We start from the raw sequence: 22,811 nt of genomic DNA on the forward strand, positions 1-22,811 counted from the left end.
CCATCATCCTACTCCCTGGTTACGAACTGTGACCTATTCACAACATCTCAAATTTATTTAAAGGAAAGACAAAGATGCAAGAGTGAAACTTACCTCTTCTTGATCCAACATTTGTGTTTTCAGTTTTTCTACTAGCTGGCTCTGCTGATTAATCTCTTCATCCTGCAGTTCAAGTAAGACTGTGTTTGATAAACTAACAAATACCACTCAGGAAAAATAATCTAAGAGACAGTAGATGTTAGACATCTAACTTTTCCATATTCTGAGACAACTACACAATTGAAAGCAACAGAAGTAACCACTTGATTTCACTGGCTAATCCATTAGGCTCTTAACCTAGCACACGTCTCAACAAAGACAAAAACTGTTCAAAGACAAAACTCTTACACCTGTGCTTTTGCAAGTTTTCTCCAAGTTGTTCTAACTTCCAAGAAAGAATGATGATCTAACTAAAAGATTTGTTTCCTCTCCAAATTTAGTACCATTGCTTACATTTAAAATTATGTTCAAATAAAATGTGTAACACGGAAGGAAAAAAACTGCTGTTTTCAAATTACATATAACCCTGCTTTCTCATTATTTTTCTTTCTGGTACAGTATTGTTCCAAAAGTCAAGAATGTTCTACACCCAAAAAGTATAAATACCATTCAAGATTCTCATTAACTTTTCCTTCCTAACTTTCATCTTTTTTTCCAATGTACTGATACGTTAGTTTTCAGGACATTATTTTAGTAGCACCAGATAAGACAACTTTGATTTCTCTTAATCAGAGCTTTAGAATTGGAGCAGGCACTCCCAGCAAATACTTAAGCTGTACTAACAAATGAAGACTGCCAAATTAAGTATTACATAACATAGTTCAAGATGTATTTCCAAGAGGTTTTACATTAAATAAGAATAGCATACCTTGTCATCCAATTGTTTGTATAGTTTGGCGATTTCTTCCTCACATTTTCTTCTCTCGGCATCAGTGAAATTGCCAGTTACTCCAATTGTGGTAGCTGGCTTATCATTAACAACAGTAATATCCTTGTCCACTGCAAAAGCTTCCAAGTTAGCCTTCTCCTTGTCAAACTGTTCATCAACTGGTACAGTTTCCCCTTAAAGAAACAAATATACTCAGTTTTGGTATGATCAGCCATGCGGCATCTTCCATGACATTAGCCATGAGAAGTATTACATAGCTCCTACTAACAGTACTACTCCACTTTTAACATGCAGTTGACCTCATGTGATTAGATGATAAAAAACCTACCACTAGATCATCCAAATCATCTCCTGCTTATCACAGAACATTGTATTTCACACAGTTACTCTGCTACGAGTTCTAAATCTCAAACTCTGTCTTCTAGAAAGGCACCTAACTTGCCCTGAAGACAGAAAAATCCTTTCTTTTCCCTTGGTAGTCTATTTTGCGAGGTAACCATATCTATTTTTAAACTGCTTTGCTTCCATTTTAAAATACTTTCTTTTCAGTTACACTTTTACCCTTTTATGTTTGTTAAGCCTTTTCTGATGAGAACACTTTACTAACTTCACACAGAAAAAATACCACACGATTATCAGGGCACTTCTCTGGTAAACAAAACTAAATTCTTCAGCGCCTTATTACAAAATATTTTATTCACTCCTCTAGAGCTCTTTCCAACACTCAAGTGTAGTTCTTCCAGAGTACTGACACAAGATACTGAACATTTCAGGTGTGGCCTCATACCATCTCCATAAAACATTTTTAATAACTAACAGAAAAAAAAACACCAAACCCAAACCAACCAAAAGAAAGAAAAAAACAAAACCCCAACATAAACCCAACCAACCAGACAGGAAGAAACAAATAAAACAGAACCCCACATCTATTAAACTTACTTAAGTCAGCCCACTTTTCTCAGCCTTACATGAGGAGTTGTCTACAAGATTGCAAGATCATTTTCTACAGCTGCTAAACTCCAGAATACATCTGTAAAAATGACCTACATTCCACCTTCCCTGAATTTAAGGCTTTATATTTAACTTGCATTTTCTCCGACACTTGAATAGGTAAGAAGTTAATTATTCAGGAAGAAAGAACAGGCACACATTTTGTGCTGTCAGCACTTTGTGGGGGTTTGGGCGAGTTTTTTGCTCACTAACATGTCTGAGTTTTAAACCAGGACAAGATCTTATGATATTAATTTGAATTAGAAAACTGAACCAGAGGAAATATTTTATGCATTTGCAATTAATATCATTCTTTCTCCCCCCAAATAATTTTTTTTAGAATGTATGTAACTCTAGCTCTGCTAGAAAACCAAGTGGTGATCAACCTAACACCAATATACTTGCAAACATTTGTGCCATTACGTGACTATTCGAAGTTGTTCCAGTTGCAATGTGGTGAAAAATTAAGGTCCAATGTCAACTTAATATCCTGGCTTTAACGTACTTATTACTATCTTGCATAGTCCTTTAACTTTTAGTACCCGGAAGACTAATTCAGTGCCTGTTGTCTTGTTTAAAGCTGTCAGAAGAAAAGTTGAATTGCTTCTTACCATTCCGCCATCTGTTGAGTTCGTTTTCTAGCCACTGTATGGTGTTACGCAGAGTCTTGTTTTTCTCTTTTTCCTTCTCATATTTTTTCTTCCACTGTTCTGCAGTGAGCTCCACGTTGACACAGACTGTGTTCTTAATGGTCTTTGCTCTGCACAGAAAAAGCAAAAAGATCTGAAGCTTCATTTTTTAAAAAAAGGAAGTAAAGCCTATTTAATAAAGTTTCTAGAGAGCACTGGTGGAAGTGTAAACGTTCCCACCTCTTCCAAAAAGCTTATTTCTACTCCCTGTCAACTTACTATTCTTTCAGTTGGATTGATACAACTGCTATTTTAACCTAAAAATCCACAGTTACTAGATCACCATTAATCAAAAAGGTGTCACAAGCCAGAAAGTTCAGATGTGATTGTCTGTGTTCAGTCAGGTGGATCTCATTCAAAGACACTAGGTTTGGAGATGAAACTACAGACACTAGGAACATGTATTCATGAAGTTAAGATACAGGTCTTACTTTAGTGCCATACGGCACTTACCTCAGTAACTTTTCTGTACAGTCTCCTGCTAACAAATACCCCACATGAAAGATCAGAAGGGGTAAAAAGCTTAATGATAGCCTGAAATCCTGCCCCCCGCCCCTCCCCATTATGACTCCTATAGGCTCCTTTCTGCAAAGCCTCACTGTGCTTGATGACTACCAAAAGGCACATGATTTTCTGCTAAGTTATGTGAAATTTACGTAGGCTTCAGTTACTACAAGCTGGGGGTTTCAATATAAATTTAACATCCCTAGAAGGTTGTATTAATATACTAGACTAATTACAGTGCCTGAGATGGAAGAGTACTGTTAACTCCTGAAGAAGTCAAGAGCATGAGGCAGTGAAACTACAGAGCTACAGCTGGAAGACATTTTTCAATAGCTCATTCAAGAAATACTTAAAGGAAAGGAAAAGACCTAGACTTTAAAAGGAGACCAATAAACGTCCACTGTTGCAGAATGCAGTCGTTACTCCACACCCACTAAGTACCCATATTCTGCCAGGTTTTTCAGAATTTCTGAAGTCACCTAGTCTACTTCCCATAATAAACAACTTATCTGGAAAGACCAGTAAAGAAAAAAAAAAACAACAACTACCTTGTTGAACTACAGTGCTTCCACTTAGTTACACTAACAATTAGTTATTTAGGTATACTAACATCTATAACCAGATGAACCAAGTAATGCTGACAGCTTCTGTAATGTGTTCCAGTAAATTAAGTGGTTAAATCTAGTGGTCAGGAACTGGAGTATGATGATGAAGCACTAATAATAGAGTGGTAAAGAAGAGATACCTAACAAAATGCCAAATTCTAAATGGGTACTTATAAATTCAATTATGAATGACACAGGAATGTAGAAGTATTAACTTAAATGGTACTGGAATGCTAGATACAGGAAACAGACCACAGGATGTAATAAAATTTTTTATACAGTATAAGACAGATCACAACATTTCACCACACACACACTGAAGAATTACAGAAAGAAAGTAAACTCTCTAATTAATTTGGTTTGAGAATCTTAACACTGTAACTTATTTCTCATTCTGCATTTATTTCTGAGCATAGTAAGTACAAAATACTAAGTCATTTACTCACCTTTGGCCAAACAGAAGAGTAGATTTCGTTTCAGATTCATTGTATGATGATGGAGAGCAGCAAATAACAATAGTGGTTCTGCAATTACCCCCTAGTGAATCTTGAAGGATTCTGGTCATTTTGCTATCACGATATGGAACATAAGTCTATCAAGAAAATGGTTAAATGAATCAGTCACATTTTTTCAGACACATTCAATTTGTTGAAGTAAGAACTAGAACTAAGATTTTGTTAGGTTTAACCTCATTAGAAAGACATTAAATTCTACTTTAGTTTATAAATCACAAGGAGGAACACACATGGGATGAAATAAAATTGTACTTCTATGTCTGGTAGCTTTTAAAACACAAGAAAACTTTCAGTATGATGCTTAGGTCACTCAACATTAAATGTAACTTTACTGATCATTAGTTTCAACACAGTACAAGAGTAATGGCCATTTGCAATGTATTGATGCAACTGGATTACTTTCAAAGATTCCATGCATATCTCTGAGATCAGTACAGTGTTCCTGTGCAGTATCATGTTCAGAGATACAAGCCTTTAACCACATAAAAATACAAAAGAGAATACTTACACTGCTTTCAGCCAAAGCTGAGATGACATTTCCAAGAGCAGACAATGACTTGTTGATGTTCTTGGCCTCATCCAGCACAGCACCTTCTGCTCCAGTTTTACTAACCTACAAAATATTGCAGTAAATTACTAAATGCATCTGCAAAAGACACCATCCACACTCAATATAAGTCTTAAGCAATCAAGTCACTCTCCCTGACTTTGAGGTAGTCTCAAACCCCCATATCAAACCCCAAAAGACACACCACCTGCTCAGAAAAATACACTGGAGTCTTTATTAGCAAGAATTTGTGAGAACAGATTTTAGAGGCTGAATCTAGCCTACAAAAATGCTCTAGAAATGTACTTAGATATCAGCAGGAATGTGACAAAAAACTACCCTGACACCATTCTATTTACCTTAGCTCTTCTGCCTCAAGGGCTAAATATGACTTATAAACTCTCTCTTTACTATTCTCCTCAAGCTGAGCTCATGACTACAGCTAAGCAATTCTATTTGTCTATGTTTAAATCAACCCAAAACAAGGCATCAGAAAACCTCATGTATTTCAAAGAAAAATAAAACCAAAACCAAACCAAACTAGGGAAACACAGAAGCTAAGTTTGAAATAAACAGTGAAAGGAAAAAAAACTACAGAGAAAGGAGACCTGCAACCCAGCCCTTTTTTCTGACTTTAATGCTTCTAATTTCATACTCATTAAAGAGGAAAAAAAGACCATAACTAAGAAGCACATTTCCGAAAAAGCACAGGAACAGAGACAACAGTAGGCCAGAGAACAATGACGCACAGAAAGACAACAGCAAGCAGAAAGAACTGAAAAAAACTGGAGACAAAAAGAGGGATAAACCCAGAAGCAAAGATGAAAAAGAATGTCAAAAATCCAGCTCTTAAAAAGGCTGACTGCAGTATAAAAGTGATACGAGAATAAGAAAAATGGTACATCTTTCCTTCCTTGCTTTCGGTCACTGACAGAGAAAACAAGCTGTCATTTTAAACAATGTTATTCAGAATTTCAAATTAAGAAACTTGGTACCATTATGTAAGAAAATTCAGGTATTCCACATCCATAAAACTCACTCTGTTCCAGTACCTGGGTAGCTGAGATACCTGTACACACTGCTCTCACAGATACCATGACTGAACTCTAGCCTACTTCCCCACCCTATTCCCTATTTACAAACCCTCACTGCAGAAATGCACAGCCGCTTAAAGAGGTAGTATCTAACAGCCAACCCAGACTAGGATTCAGAAACCACATTCCAAAGTCAAAATTAAAACACATCAGGGATGACAACTGGACAATCAGTATTACATGAACGTAAAATATTTGACTGTAAATAATAACTGGAGTTTTTTCAGAGCAGAAAAGAAAATTTAGAATTACCTTTTCACTACCTGCCAAGTCCACAAGGTAAAGCTTTCCACTTAGTTTCTGTTCTGTTTGAGTATTCTCTTGTTTTACATTAATGAGAAAAATACTATGACTTCGGGAGCTGTGTTCATTCATATCTATAATCCAAAACAAATATATTGTCAAAAATAATTGTACGTTATTTTTAAAATACATTATTGAATGTCTTTTAAAATAAATTTTTTTTTCTTTAATAATACATCTTCCCACAGTGAAGAGAGAGATCTAAAGGTAATGAAGCAGTATAGAGTAATCTCTCAATGACAATGAAATTAAAAGGCAGCAAACCCAATAGTATTGTCTAATTGAGTAACGAAGATCTAGTTTCCCTTGGGCTTCTACTAATACCACATAAGCTCACTGACAAGATTTGCTAGCCTGTCAACTATGTATTTTACACAATTTACTTTATTAGAAGAGAAGGTACATTCACATTCTGATACCAGAATATTTTTTTTTGGTAGATTTACAATGTATCATTTTTTCCTATTCAAGTGAAAACTTGGAACTAGATGGCCATAAACTTTCAGGCTTTTCTCATTTAAATGCCTACTATCCCTTCTGCTGTGAAACATGCAGAATAAACAAGACATTGAATCTAAAGAAAGATTTTAATTCAATTTAAGCTGACTGAGAACATCTGCCTATTTCTTCTTGCTTTTAATGATAATTCCCGCACAAGCCTAAAAGGACCAGCTCTTTGACGCCACAAATGCAACTCTATATTGAGTAACATCCTTCCATTCAAATTTCTGCTATTTCCTCCATTATTCTGGTTCCCACTTCAGAACCTTACTATATAGGAGCAATGAAATGGAAGTGCAGGACTGAGTCTTCCTTAAAAGGAACATCCCATTTTTCTTTTCCATCCTTAACCAAACACACGTGAAAAAAAATCCTTTATTTTCCTGATGACTGTATATTATTTCTTTTCCTGAATAAAAAAGCAGACACTGGAAGATTGTGAAGTTTCACAATCTCAGATTTCTGATAGTCACTTCAGTTGCCAAGAACTGAAGTATTATTTTGCATGCACCTCATCTTTCCTTTTTATGTCAGAAACAAGCTGATAAAGCATGAAAAGTGATGAAAGATAATACTTACTTGTAACTGCTACATGTCGGTTTGACTTTCCTTCATCTATAGTATCCATAACTTCTTCTGGACTACATACAAAACGCTCTGTGCAACCCTTTAAAAAAAAAATAAAGGCAAAACATCACCACACCAACAAGCCAGAAGTAAATGGTATACGCTAGAGAAGCACAAGATGAAAGCGTAACAGATTGATGCTCACCTTTACATAGGGAACTCTATTTTTGTCCTCATGAACAGAAAGATTGGTCTTTGAAACTGGAAGAGAAAAAGTTCTAAAGCTAAGGTATGTATGATTTCTTTGCAAAATGAATGAGGTGTGCACAACACACATCCAAGTCACAGACATTATTTCTTAGCAACACTTTCTTGTATACATTAATATACATGAAATAACCACTACTGTAGCTTTAGCAATATCGTACAGATTTCCCCCATGCTTTCCCATTTTGATGTACCCTTATTATGGATTAGCATACTGCATACCTATCTTAATACCATAAGTTTTTTAGTATCTCTCTCCAAAACAATTTTTTTCTATGTTCAATATAGATCAAAAGGCTTACCATCCAAAAGGTCCCTTATTTTATCCAAGTATATTTCAAAATACGACACCTAAAAGTGGAAAGGGGAATAAAGATACAGCATCAGAAAGCAAAATTGCTTTGCTTTTCAATCACAAGGATCCAGCATGATTACTATCTCCCACATAATAACACATCTAGCTCAAGCCCTTAGGGCTCAACTAAAATACACCCTTAATAAAAAAAATTCTGATTAAAAGCTTCAAACACTATCAGCACTGCTACAGATTTTCAAGATAGCTAACACTGATGTTTAACAGAAATACAATTAAAGTGTTCATACAATTCTTCTTTAAGAAAAGATAGTTACATCAAAAATAATTCATACTATCACATTTCCAAATTACAGGCATTTGAAACATATATAGAACATCAATTTAACCACAGACTACATCCAGTTTTAATATAGATTAAATAAGTAATAATGAGGAAAAGTTTACCTTAATATGAAACTCAAGATTCTCATCCATAGAATAAATGTAATTAAAAATATCTTGCACTATTCTTGGAATAATACCCATTCCATCCGGGTCATGAAGCTTCCCCTTATTAGAAAAGGATACAATAAAAATAAAACATTCATACTGACTCTAACATCACAAACAGTATACAAAGGCAAAAAAAAGAGCTAACAGATAAATTAGTTTTAAATGCTGACAGGTATAAAGTAAATACTTTATCTAGAAAAGAGACTTGACGACCCATTTAGCACCAGCATTTGCCAGGGGTGAAAAGAACCACCTCAGAAATCCCCTGAACTACTAAAAGTGAAAATGTACTATTAACATTATTCAACCATGTCTTATCCTAGGGCTGAATAAGTACAATAGCTGCCATTATCAGTCCTAAAAAAACCCGAACCATTGTGGGTATCAAAATGTTGCAATGGAAAGGGAAAGAAAATTACAAATGCAAGATGAAATCAAGCAGACATCTTTATTTTGAGAAAGATAAGACTATTGTGACAAAAAGAGATAACAGTGACATGAAGAGGAAAATTATTGTAAGATTTCTTACTTCCATAGTGTGTGTCTTTCCAGATGATGTTTGCCCATAAGCAAATATTGTACCATTGTATCCCTCAAGTACATCTGAAGGGAAAGAGTATTTTCATTAGAGTTCATTTCCTTCTTCTAAAGGAAAGTAAAATGAAATAGAATGCAAGTAAGCAGTTCCTAAAATGTTCAGCAAGTTAAAATCACCCAGTGTTTGGGAGCTCTGTGCTAGAGTTGGGAGGGAGGAAGGTGCTCCTCCCTACCCCTTTCAATGCACCATTGACTGTGTTTTAGAAGCTTACTGTATAGGAAGCTTCTGTTCCTTCAACCAGAAAAATCAGGACTTCAAATTCAGGAGCAAAAAGGAAATCAGTCTTTGATAACTCTTAAGCAGAAACCATACATGAGAATGCAGTAATATTTTCTGCCTTTGGGAAAGTTTCAACATCTAATTGTGAAGAGAATGCGCTATGCTGTAAGTTTCAAGCTGCAAACTTCTGGCCATAAGCTTATAGTTCAAATTATGAAAGAACCAACCCAAAATTCTAGATTAAGGGGTGAGGGGCTGGTGGGTTGATTTGTTTACAAGTCAGTTACAGTAGAATCACATCCTGCAAGCAAAAATTCTATTTTCCAAATATAATCATGAGATACTCCAAATGGGGAAGTCTTTGCCACCCCATCACACCCATCATCCATTTCTACCACCAGAGCTCATCTGCCACTTGATGCAGCACAGCCTAGAAACACTGCACAGAGGAACAGATCCGATTTTTAGATGGAGAAAGGGGGCAGCATTACGACTCTTAGTTACCTCCAGTTTTTAAAGAAGCAAACTTCTGATCTAATCCTAGATTACTATTTAACTCATTAAAGGGTTAAACACTTGCAGCAGCATGGATTTTACACAGTAATTCAGTTTTATAATGTTCAAAAGACTCCTACATTTACCTCATCTTCTCTTGTCACTAATAGCTGACATTTCAGGGGGTTCTGACAAGACTGTTAAAGCTGTTTTGAAAGCTGTGTCAGAACTTAAAACTGAACTCAAGAAATTAATTTTATCTTCAGGAAACAAGCTAACAGCTTACTACAGCAACATACTGTGGAATAACCTTCCTTATGATGAGACTTGATTTTCTAAAGTTACTAGGCCAATTCAAGTTTGGAGAAACAGCACAACCTGATGTGCACAATGATAATTCACATTTAAACTTTTAATTGTGAAACTAAAAATCATATTGAAAAAATCCTCAACTGTGTATTAAATAAACAAGCGTAGAAAAGATCTATAGCATATACGTGATTTAACAAGATCCTTTTCTTCTTACAGTCCTTCAAACAAACTAAAGTAGAATGTTTTCACCAACAAATTTGAAGGGGGGGAAGTAAAACTTCATTCATTAGAATTATTTTGATTAATTACTGACAAATTGTTCTAAACAATCTTTTGCAGAGAACTGAAAAAAAAACCCAAGACATGACAGGTAAATGTTGTCAAACTTGCTGTTCCAGTCAACAAACAGTTAAGAACTGACATAATTTATCAGCTTAACTACAGGATGATTTTATAGTGCTATGAACCATGTTGACTCTTATTAAAGATTCAGAGGGTAAAAGATAACAATAGACATATCAGTTTTCAACACTGAAATCCATATGAAAAGGAAACATTTCCTTATTATTAAAGTTTTTGTTCCACCTTACCTTTGACAATCTTCTTAGCACAATCATTGTATACTTGCTCCTGTGACGTGTTTGACTGGAATACTCGGTCAAATATATATGGCTTGGACTGGAAAAAAAACAAGCAGAAGAGCCATTAAAAAAACCCAGACATTAAAAGTAGAACTGGAAGGTGTTCATACAGAAGTAGCCTATACTATCTCAACTCATCTTTTGTTTTATTTTAAGCACTTGAAGACTGCAGTGAAGAAATCAGCTTATACAGTATTGCCTAAATCTTCACATGCTTGCCTATAAGGTCTTAAATGTATTTGCTTTCAAAGTGTTATCTAAATGGTTCTCCAAAACTACTCTGCCACATGACCTCAATTTACTTGATTTACAGGGCAACCCAATGCCTAGTAAATCTGTACATCTGTGAATCTGTTTTTCTCTTCTACCCTAGCAGCAGGTTAACTCTGGTCAACCCAATTTACTAAAAACAGCTCATACTACATCACATAGACTACCTTGGTGTCCTTGGTTACTGCTACTGCTAAACCCAGGACACTTGGTAATACTTGTTAAAAACTTCGAACCAAGAAAAAACATTCAGATCACCTCTAGTCAGCACAAGAGGTATTTCCCCATACATGATATGCTTAAAATAAAGCTCCATGAGCAGAAGGAAAATGCCACTTTGGAAGAAGGGAACCTTTCATAGAAGACTCATTTTGGAGACACTGTAAGAGAATGCTCTGATACAGCTTTTGACAGGAATGTTGGATTCAGCTTTGCTTTATAGAAGAGATTTCCATAACGTAGTTAGAAACACAGAACAGTTGGGTTGAAAACGACCTTAAAATCATCTAGTTCCAACCTGCCTGCCGTGAGCAAGGCACCTTGCACTAAACCATGTCACCCAAGGCACTGTTCAACCCAGCCTTCAACACTGCCAGCGATGGAGCATTCACAACCTCCTTGAGCAATCACTCTCACAGTAAAAAACTTCTTCCTTATATCCAATCTAAACTTCTCCTGTTTAAGTTTGAACCCATTGCCCCTTGTCCTGTTGCTACAGTCCCTAATGAAGAGTCCCTTCCTCAGCATCCTTATAGGCCCCCTTCAGATACTGGAAGGCTGCTATGAGGTCTCCACGCAGCCTTCTCTTCTCCAGGCTGAAAAGCCCCAACCTTTTCAGCCTATCTTCATACAGAAGGTGCTCCAGCCCCCTGAACACCCGCATGGCCCTCCTCTGGAATTGCTCCAACAGTTCCATATCCTTTATGTTGAGGACATGAGAACCGTACACAATACTCCAAGTAAGGTATCACAAGAGCAGAGTAGAGGGGCAGGATTACCTCCTTTGACCTGCTGGTCATGCTCCCTTTGATGCAGCCCAGAATAGTTTTAAGCAGCTGACCATCCATTAGGATATGAATTATTATGGTCATCTTACAAAGTTCAAATTTTTGTAGCATTTTCAGAGCTTGATTTAGTAGGTAGGCAAGCAGATAGGCAAAGTTTACACAGGATCTATGTCAGTTACCATTGCTGAACTAACTGCAACTGTTAAGTGCTCTATTTTGCCTAAATTTAATTCATTATCATCCTCCCTCAAGGATATTCTGGAACTGCCTCTAGCTTCCATCTTTCATCCACCCACAACATTCCCTTCCCCAGCCTGACCTTCCATTTGTCTTTTAATAATGTCTAGTGTAACACAGAAGAAAGCTTTTTAGATTCAACACATATCTATCTGCTGAGAGGGCTTGAATTCAGGTGGATGAGCTCCCTCCTGGAAAAAAATAATTACAGCATTCACTGTGTAAATACACTCAAGAAACCACAAGACTCAGTAGGCGGAAACTATCCCTAAGGTGCTGAAGTTTGTCAGAATGCTTGTTTCAGAGCAGGGAAATCACAAGCCTTCTTGATTACTCATGTTAGCGTCAAATACATCTCACATTCCTATGCTCTACAGGTAGAATTGAAGCCATCACATACACTAGGAGACAAACAACTAATAAGTTCAAGTAAATCTGAGGTAAGAAAATGAAGACTGAAAGCATGTTACATAAAAAGGTGATTCTAGAAAAGATAACAGGAGCTATACATTTTCTTTCTCACCAGCAGCTGGAGTTCCAAAAAGCCTCCAACTTCATAAATACCAATCATCTATGCTACACACTGAAACTTTTCTATATCACTAACCATTAATCAGATCTGTTTCATGCTCAAGTACGTATTTACATGCACTGAAATAATGCCATTTTGGAGGATCACATTTATCATTACACATTGGAAAAATACAGCAAGAAAAGCAAGTGTTCAAAGTCACAGCAAACAATCTCTGTAGCATTAGCAATCTCTGTGTTTATACTTGCAAGACTTAAATCTTCTCCAAATTATTGTTTCAGGTGACAATTATTCCAATTCAATTGATTTAGGAAGACTTAGGGAAAGTTCCTGGACACGCTCTTCTGACAGTCTATGCAGCAAGTATTAACAAGACTCACTATTTCTCACAGATCAACATACCTGATCTTTGCTGCTCCCAACAGAAAGGTACCTTAAAACACACACTTTATTTTGCATCATGTATGTGTTTGAATGTGTGGATATATATACATACATTGTTTTGTATTTACATAATACTACAGAATATTTCTGATGCCAGACAGATTTTTTTTATTTACTTCTACAAAATCCAACTTAATAAATAAATCAATTATTCAGGCCTAGTTTCTGGTAGAGCAGTCTAGAAGGAACTGTAGGCCCAACCTACACCAGCCTGCAATCTGCAGGTATTTGCAGCAGGTTCTCAAAAAGCTTTCGTCCTTCAAAACATGAAACACTGTTTAGAGGGTTGGGGTTTCTTTTTTTTCTGCCAAGCAAAGCTTGTCCAAATTGAACTGCTCTTCTTTATCTGTGTTAAAGGAAAATTGTTTACTAATTTGAGAATAATCCATAAACAAAGAATACTTTTAGACTATCGACTTGCCATTTGCTATTTAAATGTCTTCATGAGAGAAAAGAGCCAAATTACAGTATCCCATATAATTATAGTCTCTCCTATTTTATAAAATGTTAATATAAAGAACAGCACGTATGAAGAATGCCCTGGCCTAGTAAGAACAGAAAACCAAGCTGCAAGGCCTTCACTCATATAGTAATGCCTTTAATTGATCTTGTTTATTTATACAGAGAAAGCAGCTAGGCACATGACAAATTCCGATTTCCCTCAAGCTAACAATTGCTATCAACATACCCACAAAATTTACTAATTCTGGCCAATGAACGCTCAGAGGGGTCATGTTTATACCAGTTGTCACTTCCCTATCCCTTACAGGTGGAAAGTAGAATATTTGTTTACATGCCCTTTTTATTACACCCTCCTAGATGAAGCCACAATACAATTTCAAAGCACTCAAAAACCCAATTATGTATCTCCCTTCTATCCCAGGTCACAGTTCATTTATCACACCTATGAAAACCCACATTAGAGGCATGTCCCTGCTCCATCATCACTGAATCAGTAGGTTTAGCCAAGCAGGTTCCAAGATAATTATGTTTTAAGAATACAGGTTACTCCCACTCAGCATGGTTTCACATCTTTGACATCTGACATACAACATCTATGTCTTATCACTTCTTTTTACAGTCTGCTTTCTGCTGTAAACAAAGCTAAAACAGTATTACAGTTTACCCTGTGCTAGAAAGCCTCTTCGTTACCTTTAAGAGATTAATCAAGAAAGATTAAAGCATCATATTTTTTCTATACCAGATGACTTTTCCTCCCCAAGTAGTAAACAATCAGATACTATGAACTGAAAACACAAAAGGTCCAAGTAACATTACCACACGGTGTTTATGACAGTGGTAGCAACAGTGTCACTACCATGATGCTGCTCTAACACACTCCAGAAGTTTTCTGCATTGCTCAAACCTTAATGACAATTTAACACACATGACATAAGCAACGCAAAATATCAAATGAACAAGCAGAACCTGCCTTCCTCTCTCTGAACAGAGAAAATTCAACATTTACATTCACTCCTTGAGTAGACAGTAACCAACTGCAAGACAGTTTCAGCTCCTACACTTGCTTGTACTGAAGGGATGTGATTCCACAGCAAAAACTGCAACCACTCTCACAGCCCTTGAAAAAGGACATCTGCCAACATGATTTCTCAGTAGTTAAAACTGAATCTTAATGAAGTGTTTAAATTCAAGAACACAGTGCCGCAGTTAATTTAAAGAGTAGTTACCAGTTATCCTTATACAAAAGGATGCTCAATTCATCTAAATTATACAAGAACTGGAGCATGCATGAGTTTCTTCATTAAAGTTAGGTTTTGTACAGTACCTTCAATGATGTCTACACAAAAATCTGTGATGAAAACTAGACTGAAATCCTATCCCAGAAGTCCAAGAAACACTTAAGGTTATTTCCACAGAAATTATTTATTTTACTGTTACAAGTTTCCATAAACTACAGAATTGGTTATCTCTATCATTACCTAGGTTCCCCTTATTTTTTATGCATTAGTATCTGCAGCAAAGGCAGTAATGAAAATTTACTTGAAAAATCAGTAGTGTATTTTCCTGCCACAACATAAGCAAATGCTCTTTGCTATTTATTGCTAGAATGGACAGTTAAAACAATGTTACACCACCCAAGTTAGCTTATTCTTGGCGAGAGGTTGAAGTAGTAAGTAATGAGCTTATCTTCCCCTAAAGTTCTGCATCTTTGCTAAAGAGCATTCTTCCTATCGGCATGAAATATGTTAAAAGAAAAACTGCACATCAAATAATCTCTGGAAAGTATTACGTCAAATACTTGACTCAGTTCTTCCTATTACTAAGCTAAGGTATTGCTGCTTTGACACACCTAATGGAGTCCAACACTGTGAATGAGTGAAAAGGCACTCTTCCAAATTAGTATTTTATATTTAGGATAATGAAAACGGATTTTCTTCTTGTCCCATCGCTACACATACAAAACTGCAGCCAATGCAGAACGCAGCCCTTTCTGTCCTATTTTTCTGTGCGAATACTGCAACTCCTGTATCAACTTTTACAGCAGTTATTTGCTGTTACAGAAAACATGCAATTTTATTAAAAAAAAAAAAAAGTGACTAGAAATTCAATTTCCAGCATCAAAACAAGAGGAATTTTGGAACAAGAGTTTCAGCCAAGATTTACTTACTAAATTTCTTCTAAAGAGAAAAGCAAGCACTGCTGGCATAAAAATTGTCACTGGATTTTAGACAAAAGCCAAATATGATCGAGGTGCTTCTAAGCAAGTGACACAGCAGTCAATGAGTACAGTTTTCCTGTTACACATTACTGTAAACTAGAATTGCTGCTTTCTTTTAAATCATTTTATCAGTATCACCTGTAAAATGTCTCTATTACCTACCATATCATGGGATGAAGAAAAATAATATAAATTAGAGTTACACTGAATGAATGTTTCAGCTACAGACTACAATTTCCGATGCATGTTTAAAGTCCCACTGTAGCCATGAAGCATTTTCCTTCCTGTTTCTGATTTTAAAAAGTGCTTTTCTTCACTAGCAAATAATATCTAAAGTTGTTTTAAGAGTGCGCCTTGCTTCTTGCATTCATACAGTCCAGCACAGCCTGTCTCTCAGAAACACACCTGAATTAGGTTTTCCTTTTCAGTACCTTGCTGCCAAAAGTTGCATTAACAAGTGATCTTCATTAACCTGATTCTAATGTGACTTCAACCTTGCATTCATTTATTATCTAATACTAATTTAAAAGGTTATGAAAAAGAAAGCTAAATGTCTCAAGCTACTTCCAGGATCACAGGAGTTACACCTACATACAAAAAACCCCCAAATTCTAAATCAATATGAAAATAGAAACAGGTAGCCACGATTTTCTCTTCAAAGCTATAGAACTAAGGAATATACTAGGATAACTACTAAAAAGATTTGGACAACAGTGGAATACTGCCAATTTGTGTGAATGCTCGTAATACCTCACCACTTCAGTCATTCGATAGTACTGTTCAGTTGAGGCTTCAGCCCGGAGTCCTTGAGTGCCACTGTATTCAGTAATCTACCTTATCTTTTGGACAGTTTTAAGATGAAGAAGATTAGGTACAGGAATATCTTTAGGGACAAACTATAGAGATGTGATGCAGAATTATAAAGCTACTCAATTACAAGCAGGTTTATATCTGAAAAAATAAAGGACATATACATATATTATAAGCTTTCTATTCTTCTCTGTTTCATCTTTTGCAAAAGCCTGAAACCAATGAGCAAACTGCTATTAATTTTTGTAAATAGGTACATTTATAATGTTTAACATAAAAGCCATGTACTCGTAACAAGTCATCCTATTATCTGTAAACCCCTTATTTTTATTTGACAGGAAGAACCATTAGGGAAAAAAAATTAAATATTAAGCTGGAAAGAAGCTACAGTTAATTAATAATTTAAAAGCTCTTTACAAGTTAAAAAAGTTTTGTCCTGAGGAAGGACAATACATTTTCAGAGTCTGCTCTTTAAAACAGACCAGCACTATACATCCCCTCAAATTGCTGTTCCATACTAGCTACAATTAAAACAAGTATTCTCTCTAACACAAATCAAAACAACTCACTTGTCCAGAAAGACAATCATGCCAGTGATTCCTCCTACACAAGAGACAGGAAAAGAAGGGAGGATAGACAGAGATGACAGGGGAGTCAAGGAAGGAGGAGGGCTTGGTTACAGTCGTTGACTTCCCTTCCCACCCTCCTCCACAGAGGAGTCAAATCTGCAGTCTGGTACAAGCCCTGCTTCCACCCTCTCCCAGTTTTCACGTATCTACCATTACGGGCAACTCCCAAGTATTATTAAAAGACGCCTTCACTGTTTCAGCACAGATCCAGGCACACAGAAAGGGTGTGAGTCTTGCAGGCAGCTGAGGAAGCAGCTATAAAAAAGTGCCTCAACTGCTGTCCAACAGGCAGTCAATATGACATGTAGCAATAAAGGCAGAAATCAAAAACCTGAAAGAAACCAAACACACAGCTTACTGGTGAATGTTTTTAGAAACTGTTTTCATGAGACAGGCTGTTTCTGCTTCTATCCTCCCCTTGGACAACTCTACAACACAGACACATGCACACAAACGCACGAGGTGGCTGGCTACAGCCTCAGATTGGAAGGTCCACAACTTTGTAAAAACTCAGCTTGTTAAACATGAAAATGGAAAAAAAAACACAACCAAAAACCAAAACCCAAACCCAAACAACCAAACCCAAACCCAACAACAAAAAACCCCAACAATCAAGTTAAAGTAATTATTTCAACAGTTTTAGAGAATCAAGTCATAACACTGAGAACATCGATCTGGTCATATACCTAACATTATAAAAACAAAGATCACAGAATATCAATCCTTTCTTAAGATTTTGTGAAACAGAACACAACTACTGCCACTGCTACCCAATATAATTTCTGGGGCCATTTTTCCCAAAGCTAGATACAGCAAGTCCTGGACCTAGGAGCACTGAAGGACTTTTTGTTGTCATTTTTACCAATGCAGAAAACACCCAAGTACAGTTGTAACACTAAATATTAATCCCAAACCCTCCATAATCCCACAGGAGCATGCCATCAGACTGTCCTATTCAGACATGGCACCACTTTAGCCCAATTTACATTTCAGGTATTTTTAAGTGTACTTAACAAGTATTTAAACAATGTAAGGGGCTTTTTAGACTAGAATTAACGAAAGGTATGAAAAATTTGTTTTTAAAAAGTCAGAACACATGAAGTTTCTAAATTTAACTATGGATTTTAAACAGAACACGCAGCAGCACAATGAATGGGTATTCACTGATGGAAGTGAGATCATTTGTTCTGGTTAAATTTCCCGTGTTCCAGATTTGGTTCCTTACTCTGAGGAGTTTACCTGTACAACCTCAGAAAGAAGAGACGTACTCCAAGATACTCACTTGGCAGATGACATAAACCCAAATTACCTCATTTCACAAGCATGCTATCGTTCTTGCAGCTCCAGACTAATGGAATTCCATATTTTATTGACAAAGTTAGCTGAATTACAGACCAGAGCACTAGTATTTAGCAAGTCACACTAAAAAGAAGTATCTTACTTAATCATCTCAATTTCAGATACTGTGAGAAAAAGCTCTTATTGGTAGCCTCAAGAAACAATATTATATATTTATATACAAAATTTTAAGACGTATAACTGACATCTAAGTTACTTTCAGCAATGCACAACCACCACTGACTCTAGAAAGAAAAGTATTTACATTAAAACACAAATTAGAAGTCAGCAAGAATAAAACACTGGGAATGAAGTGTGCTTGTACAATACAGACTAAACCAGGTGATAAACTACTGCAATTTTATATTCTAGCTCCACTTTGTAGCTAAATATGAAACACTGAACAAAAGGAAAAGATTATCTTATCCCTGTAACATCCAGATTGTTTTGTAATAGGCCTCATACTTTGCAAGGTGACTTCGGTTAAAATACATTTACAAGCATGTAGTAAGCCAAACTGATTGTTTATTCTGACTGAAAACAAAGTTATTAGCCCAAGACTGATTTACAGATCACAAGCACCACTGAACTGAACCCTGCACTAGTTCTGAGTTTTCGTCCCAAAAAACTCTCTGTAGGCAATTACTTCGATGGTAGCCCCAGCACATGTATTTTGAGCCCGTATTTAGGCAGTCAAACCCATCACCGCCAACACCAGAGACAGCCCAGCCGGGGGACACACTGCAGGACTCGGCTGTTACTCTCCGCCTCGCAGTTCACTGCGGGCACACTGAAACGTGCCCTGTGGCTCGGGCTCGGCACCGAAACCTCACGCTTCGCCCCAAGTCGCAAGCCTTCCGCTAGAGCCTTTGTCAGAGGTTTCCTGATCCGGTACTTCGGACGTGCCCCCACAACCCAACGCCTATTGCCCGGGGACCTCTGCCCCCACCAGCTCCCTGCTCTTTGCCCCATCCAGGCTGGCCGGCCTCATCCACAGCTCTGCCTGCGCTCCTTCCCTTCCCCCTCAGCCCCCCCCCCCAAAAGGCCACCCCTTTTCCCGCCGCGTTCCCGCCCGCGGGGGCTCCCGATAGCCTCAGCCCTGCCCTCTCTCCTCACACCGCACCCATCCCCGCAGTATCTGACCCCCCAAACCCCTGACACCCCCTCCCCCGGCGCTTCCCCCGCCTTTCCCGTCCGGGGCGGCTCCTCACCGCGATGACGACGGTGTCTTCGCCCTGAAACTTGGCGATGTACTTGTCGCCACGGGTCACTTCGGACTCGTTGAGGGGCCTGAAGCGACACATCACTTTGATGTTACACTCCGCCGGGTCCGCCATCTTAGGCCAACGCCGCCTCCGGGGCGCTCAGCTCCGCCACCACCCGCTGCCGCCTCTACACCGCCCGCTCCGGGGGTCTCACAAGCCGCCGTTGCCGGGAAGCCTGCGTCCGCCGAAGCAGGAGGGAAAAGGGAAGGGCTGCTTCCTGGCCACCGCCGCCGCCTCCCGCTCTCACTTCCTCCCCAATATGGCAGCCATGGCGGCGCCTGCAAGCCGGCAAGTCCCAGCCCTCTCTTGCCGGGCAGAGGCGGTGCCGACGGCGGGACAGGGGATGACGTCACCCGCTGCAGCTCCCAGACCCGCCCCCGGGCTGTCTGCTTGGGGATCGGGAACGGAGCGGGATTGATTTGCGATGAAGGCGTGTGGGGTGACGGCGGCGTGGCTGGGGTTAGCGTCAGCCGCGGTACTGCGAGGAGGGGTGAAACCTTGCACAGCCGCCTCGGGGTGAGGGGAGCGGAACTAGAGAGCGCTGCTGTAGCTCTGACGGGGCGGGGGGAGCTCCCGCCTCAGGCCGGCGGCAGAGGTCAGGCGCGGCGGGACCGGGAGCTCGCCGGTCTTGGTACGGGCGGGGGTCGCGACGCGTGCCTGCCGCCAGCAGCACGGTCCCGGTTAGAGCCCGGGTTTGTAAGTGCGCCTGGAAAGGGAGAGGCCGGCTCTGAAGTAAAGGCTTGAAGGGGACGGTTGAGATAGAAAAGTACGCTATTTCTTTGTGCTGCTCTTTGGTGAGGTTTTTTTCCCACTTCGGTGAAGTGTTCGCAGACATCAGGGACCTGGGAATGGTTCCTGAATTGCTCGCGAACCTTGTCGCACGTACCAGAGAAGCAGGCAGTGTTCTTTGGGTGAGGGGGTTCAGGGGCATCTCAGGTCACAGCTTTGGGTGTCACCTCGGTTACAGGTCCTCTCATCACCACCTCATCCCCATCTAAATAAAGAATCTGCTGAGTTGTCTTTTTTAAAGCTGAGTTTATTGCAAGTTTTTTTATTCATTACAGGGGATTTGAATTGTGGGCAATCAAAACTAGTGGACTGTTACCTAGACAAAAAAAAAAGGTAACAGCAGGGATTCTCAAGAATTGTGATCAGGGATTTACAACTGTACCTCTTGTGTCCAGGTTTGAACTTTCAAACCAGGACAAAGTGCAAACTGACAGCTTGGCTGAGTCTGCTTCCTGACAGAAATCACAATTTGTACTGGAAAAATTTCAAATAGCCTTGAAGTAAAAAAATAAAAAGAGGGATCCTTTCTCTTTAATGAGTAAATTTTGGTAGGCCAGAATAACTCACAATAGCAATGTTCTTCCCTTAAAAATACTCAAATAATACTCTCTTTTTCATTAACAAAGAGGGAAAAGCTTGTGAATTTTAACAGGGGCCATCTCAAATCAGGCATCCTCGCATTTTCCAGACCCTCCTCACTTTAGCGATTTCAGTGGTGTGTTTTCACTTAGGGTAGGTGTGTGAGGTGAACACTGCTTCAGACTGTTCCACGACTGAATATGACCTAATCTAGTTTCCTCTGGATCTTCTTTTCACACAGTAGTAGGAAAAATATTTTAGTGCTTCATATATCTTACGAGGTAAGCTAAGTGTTCTCAATTGGGTTCATGCTGTAGCATGTTTATTTTTCTGCTGTGATTAAAAATTCAGCAGGGCTGTGCTGTCTTATCTAGGGCAGCACCAGTTACACCTCCCCACCTATCAGTACATGTGGAAATAGCTGTCTAGTAAAGCCAAGAATCATACTGAGTCTGCAGTAGGTGTAGTGCTGCTCCACTATGTCTAGGATATCATACACATAGACATCTGTTTACAGCTTTGCTTGTCTGTATTTTCAATAAAATGTTTTAAACATAATTGTTATTAGCCTTTAAGTGTCTAAAAGCATATTTTTTGTCATTTGCTGATTTAGAAATTATTACTTTGTATTGCAGTCAGCAAGAGACATTAATGCATCTAACAACTATTTCTGAGATTATTAGCAAGCTGATGGCTAGGGTTGTTCATATACAGCTGCTGGATTTGGATCCTCACAGATTTCCTCTGATAGGAGGTTATTAGTTTTATGAAAGATGTGTAAATTATTTCCTACTTTGTCAATTAATTTGCTTTTATACACGAGGAAAGAGAAATGTTTGATATAAAATGAACAACTTCATGATTATTACTGACAGAAGTACACATTTCAGGTGCTGAGACATCCTTTACCCAATGTATTTAAGAAGCTCCTAGTTCTGATTAATCAAAGCGAAGACGATGTATCATTAGCTACATTTGCTGACATACAGTAAGTAATGTAAGGACATCTCAGTAGAGGAATAAACATCATAATGACGTGATTCTCAAGAAAAAAGATGCTTGGGCTTGCTTACCTGTTCAATGTTGCAAATGTCAGGCACTCTACAAAGCACAGATACATGAGTAGGTAATTACTCATTTTAACTATGTTGAAACAAAAAATGTCAGCATGTGTGAGCTATGTAGAAGAAACTGCACCCTTCAAAACACTCAGCTCTGTGTGAACTCATAGGAGAACTGTCTGATGATATCTTTCATACTGGCTGAGGGAGGCCATGCTGAATGAGCTCCGCTGAACTGAACATACATGCTCTCATATCCGTTTCAGGGCTTCTGTCATGAAGTTTCTCTTCTCTGATCTGGTGTTCAAAATAGCAGCCATTCTTTCACATGACCTACTTAAAGTCTGACACAACAATGCAGTGTGCTCAAAGAGGACAGTATGTTATCTCTGCTGGCACAAACATATCAAAATGGCACTCTTGAGGATGTGGTGTCACCTTCTGGAAATCTGTATGGAGACCAAACATCCTGGTAAGTTTCCATTTCATTGCAGTTAAAGAATACTCTTTGCCAACTGGGAATGTATTTACTGTCTTATGTATTGCTATGTAATGTCTGTAGCATGCTTTTTTTTTTTTTGTAATTT

General features: G+C 38.3%; 1 protein-coding gene across 2 annotated transcripts in view; it reads right to left on the reverse strand.

Moving 5' to 3' along the window:
- KIF5B (kinesin family member 5B) overlaps positions 1-20,133 on the reverse strand; it is a 33,260-nt gene extending 13,127 nt beyond the window's left edge. The window contains exons 1-13 of one of the 2 annotated variants that reach the window (XM_057432853.1): positions 19,742-20,133; positions 10,533-10,620; positions 8,848-8,921; positions 8,271-8,375; positions 7,813-7,861; positions 7,449-7,504; positions 7,256-7,343; positions 6,125-6,249; positions 4,740-4,844; positions 4,163-4,308; positions 2,530-2,678; positions 908-1,101; positions 94-162 (exon numbers count right to left, since the gene is read on the reverse strand). In XM_057432853.1, the coding sequence (XP_057288836.1) occupies positions 94-162; positions 908-1,101; positions 2,530-2,678; positions 4,163-4,308; positions 4,740-4,844; positions 6,125-6,249; positions 7,256-7,343; positions 7,449-7,504; positions 7,813-7,861; positions 8,271-8,375; positions 8,848-8,921; positions 10,533-10,620; positions 19,742-19,867 (1,374 nt within the window). In that variant the 5' untranslated portion in view covers positions 19,868-20,133. The remainder of the gene's footprint in view (positions 1-93; positions 163-907; positions 1,102-2,529; positions 2,679-4,162; positions 4,309-4,739; positions 4,845-6,124; positions 6,250-7,255; positions 7,344-7,448; positions 7,505-7,812; positions 7,862-8,270; positions 8,376-8,847; positions 8,922-10,532; positions 10,621-19,741) is intronic. The other variant, XM_057432852.1, reaches the window with a different exon arrangement.
- Positions 20,134-22,811: the final 2,678 nt, after the last annotated feature.

The sequence above is a fragment of the Pezoporus wallicus genome, unplaced genomic scaffold (genome assembly GCF_028554395.1).
Source record: "Pezoporus wallicus isolate ANWC-B61680 ecotype Strahan unplaced genomic scaffold, APGP_CSIRO_Pwel_v1 scaffold_2584, whole genome shotgun sequence".
Taxonomy (NCBI): domain Eukaryota; kingdom Metazoa; phylum Chordata; class Aves; order Psittaciformes; family Psittacidae; genus Pezoporus; species Pezoporus wallicus.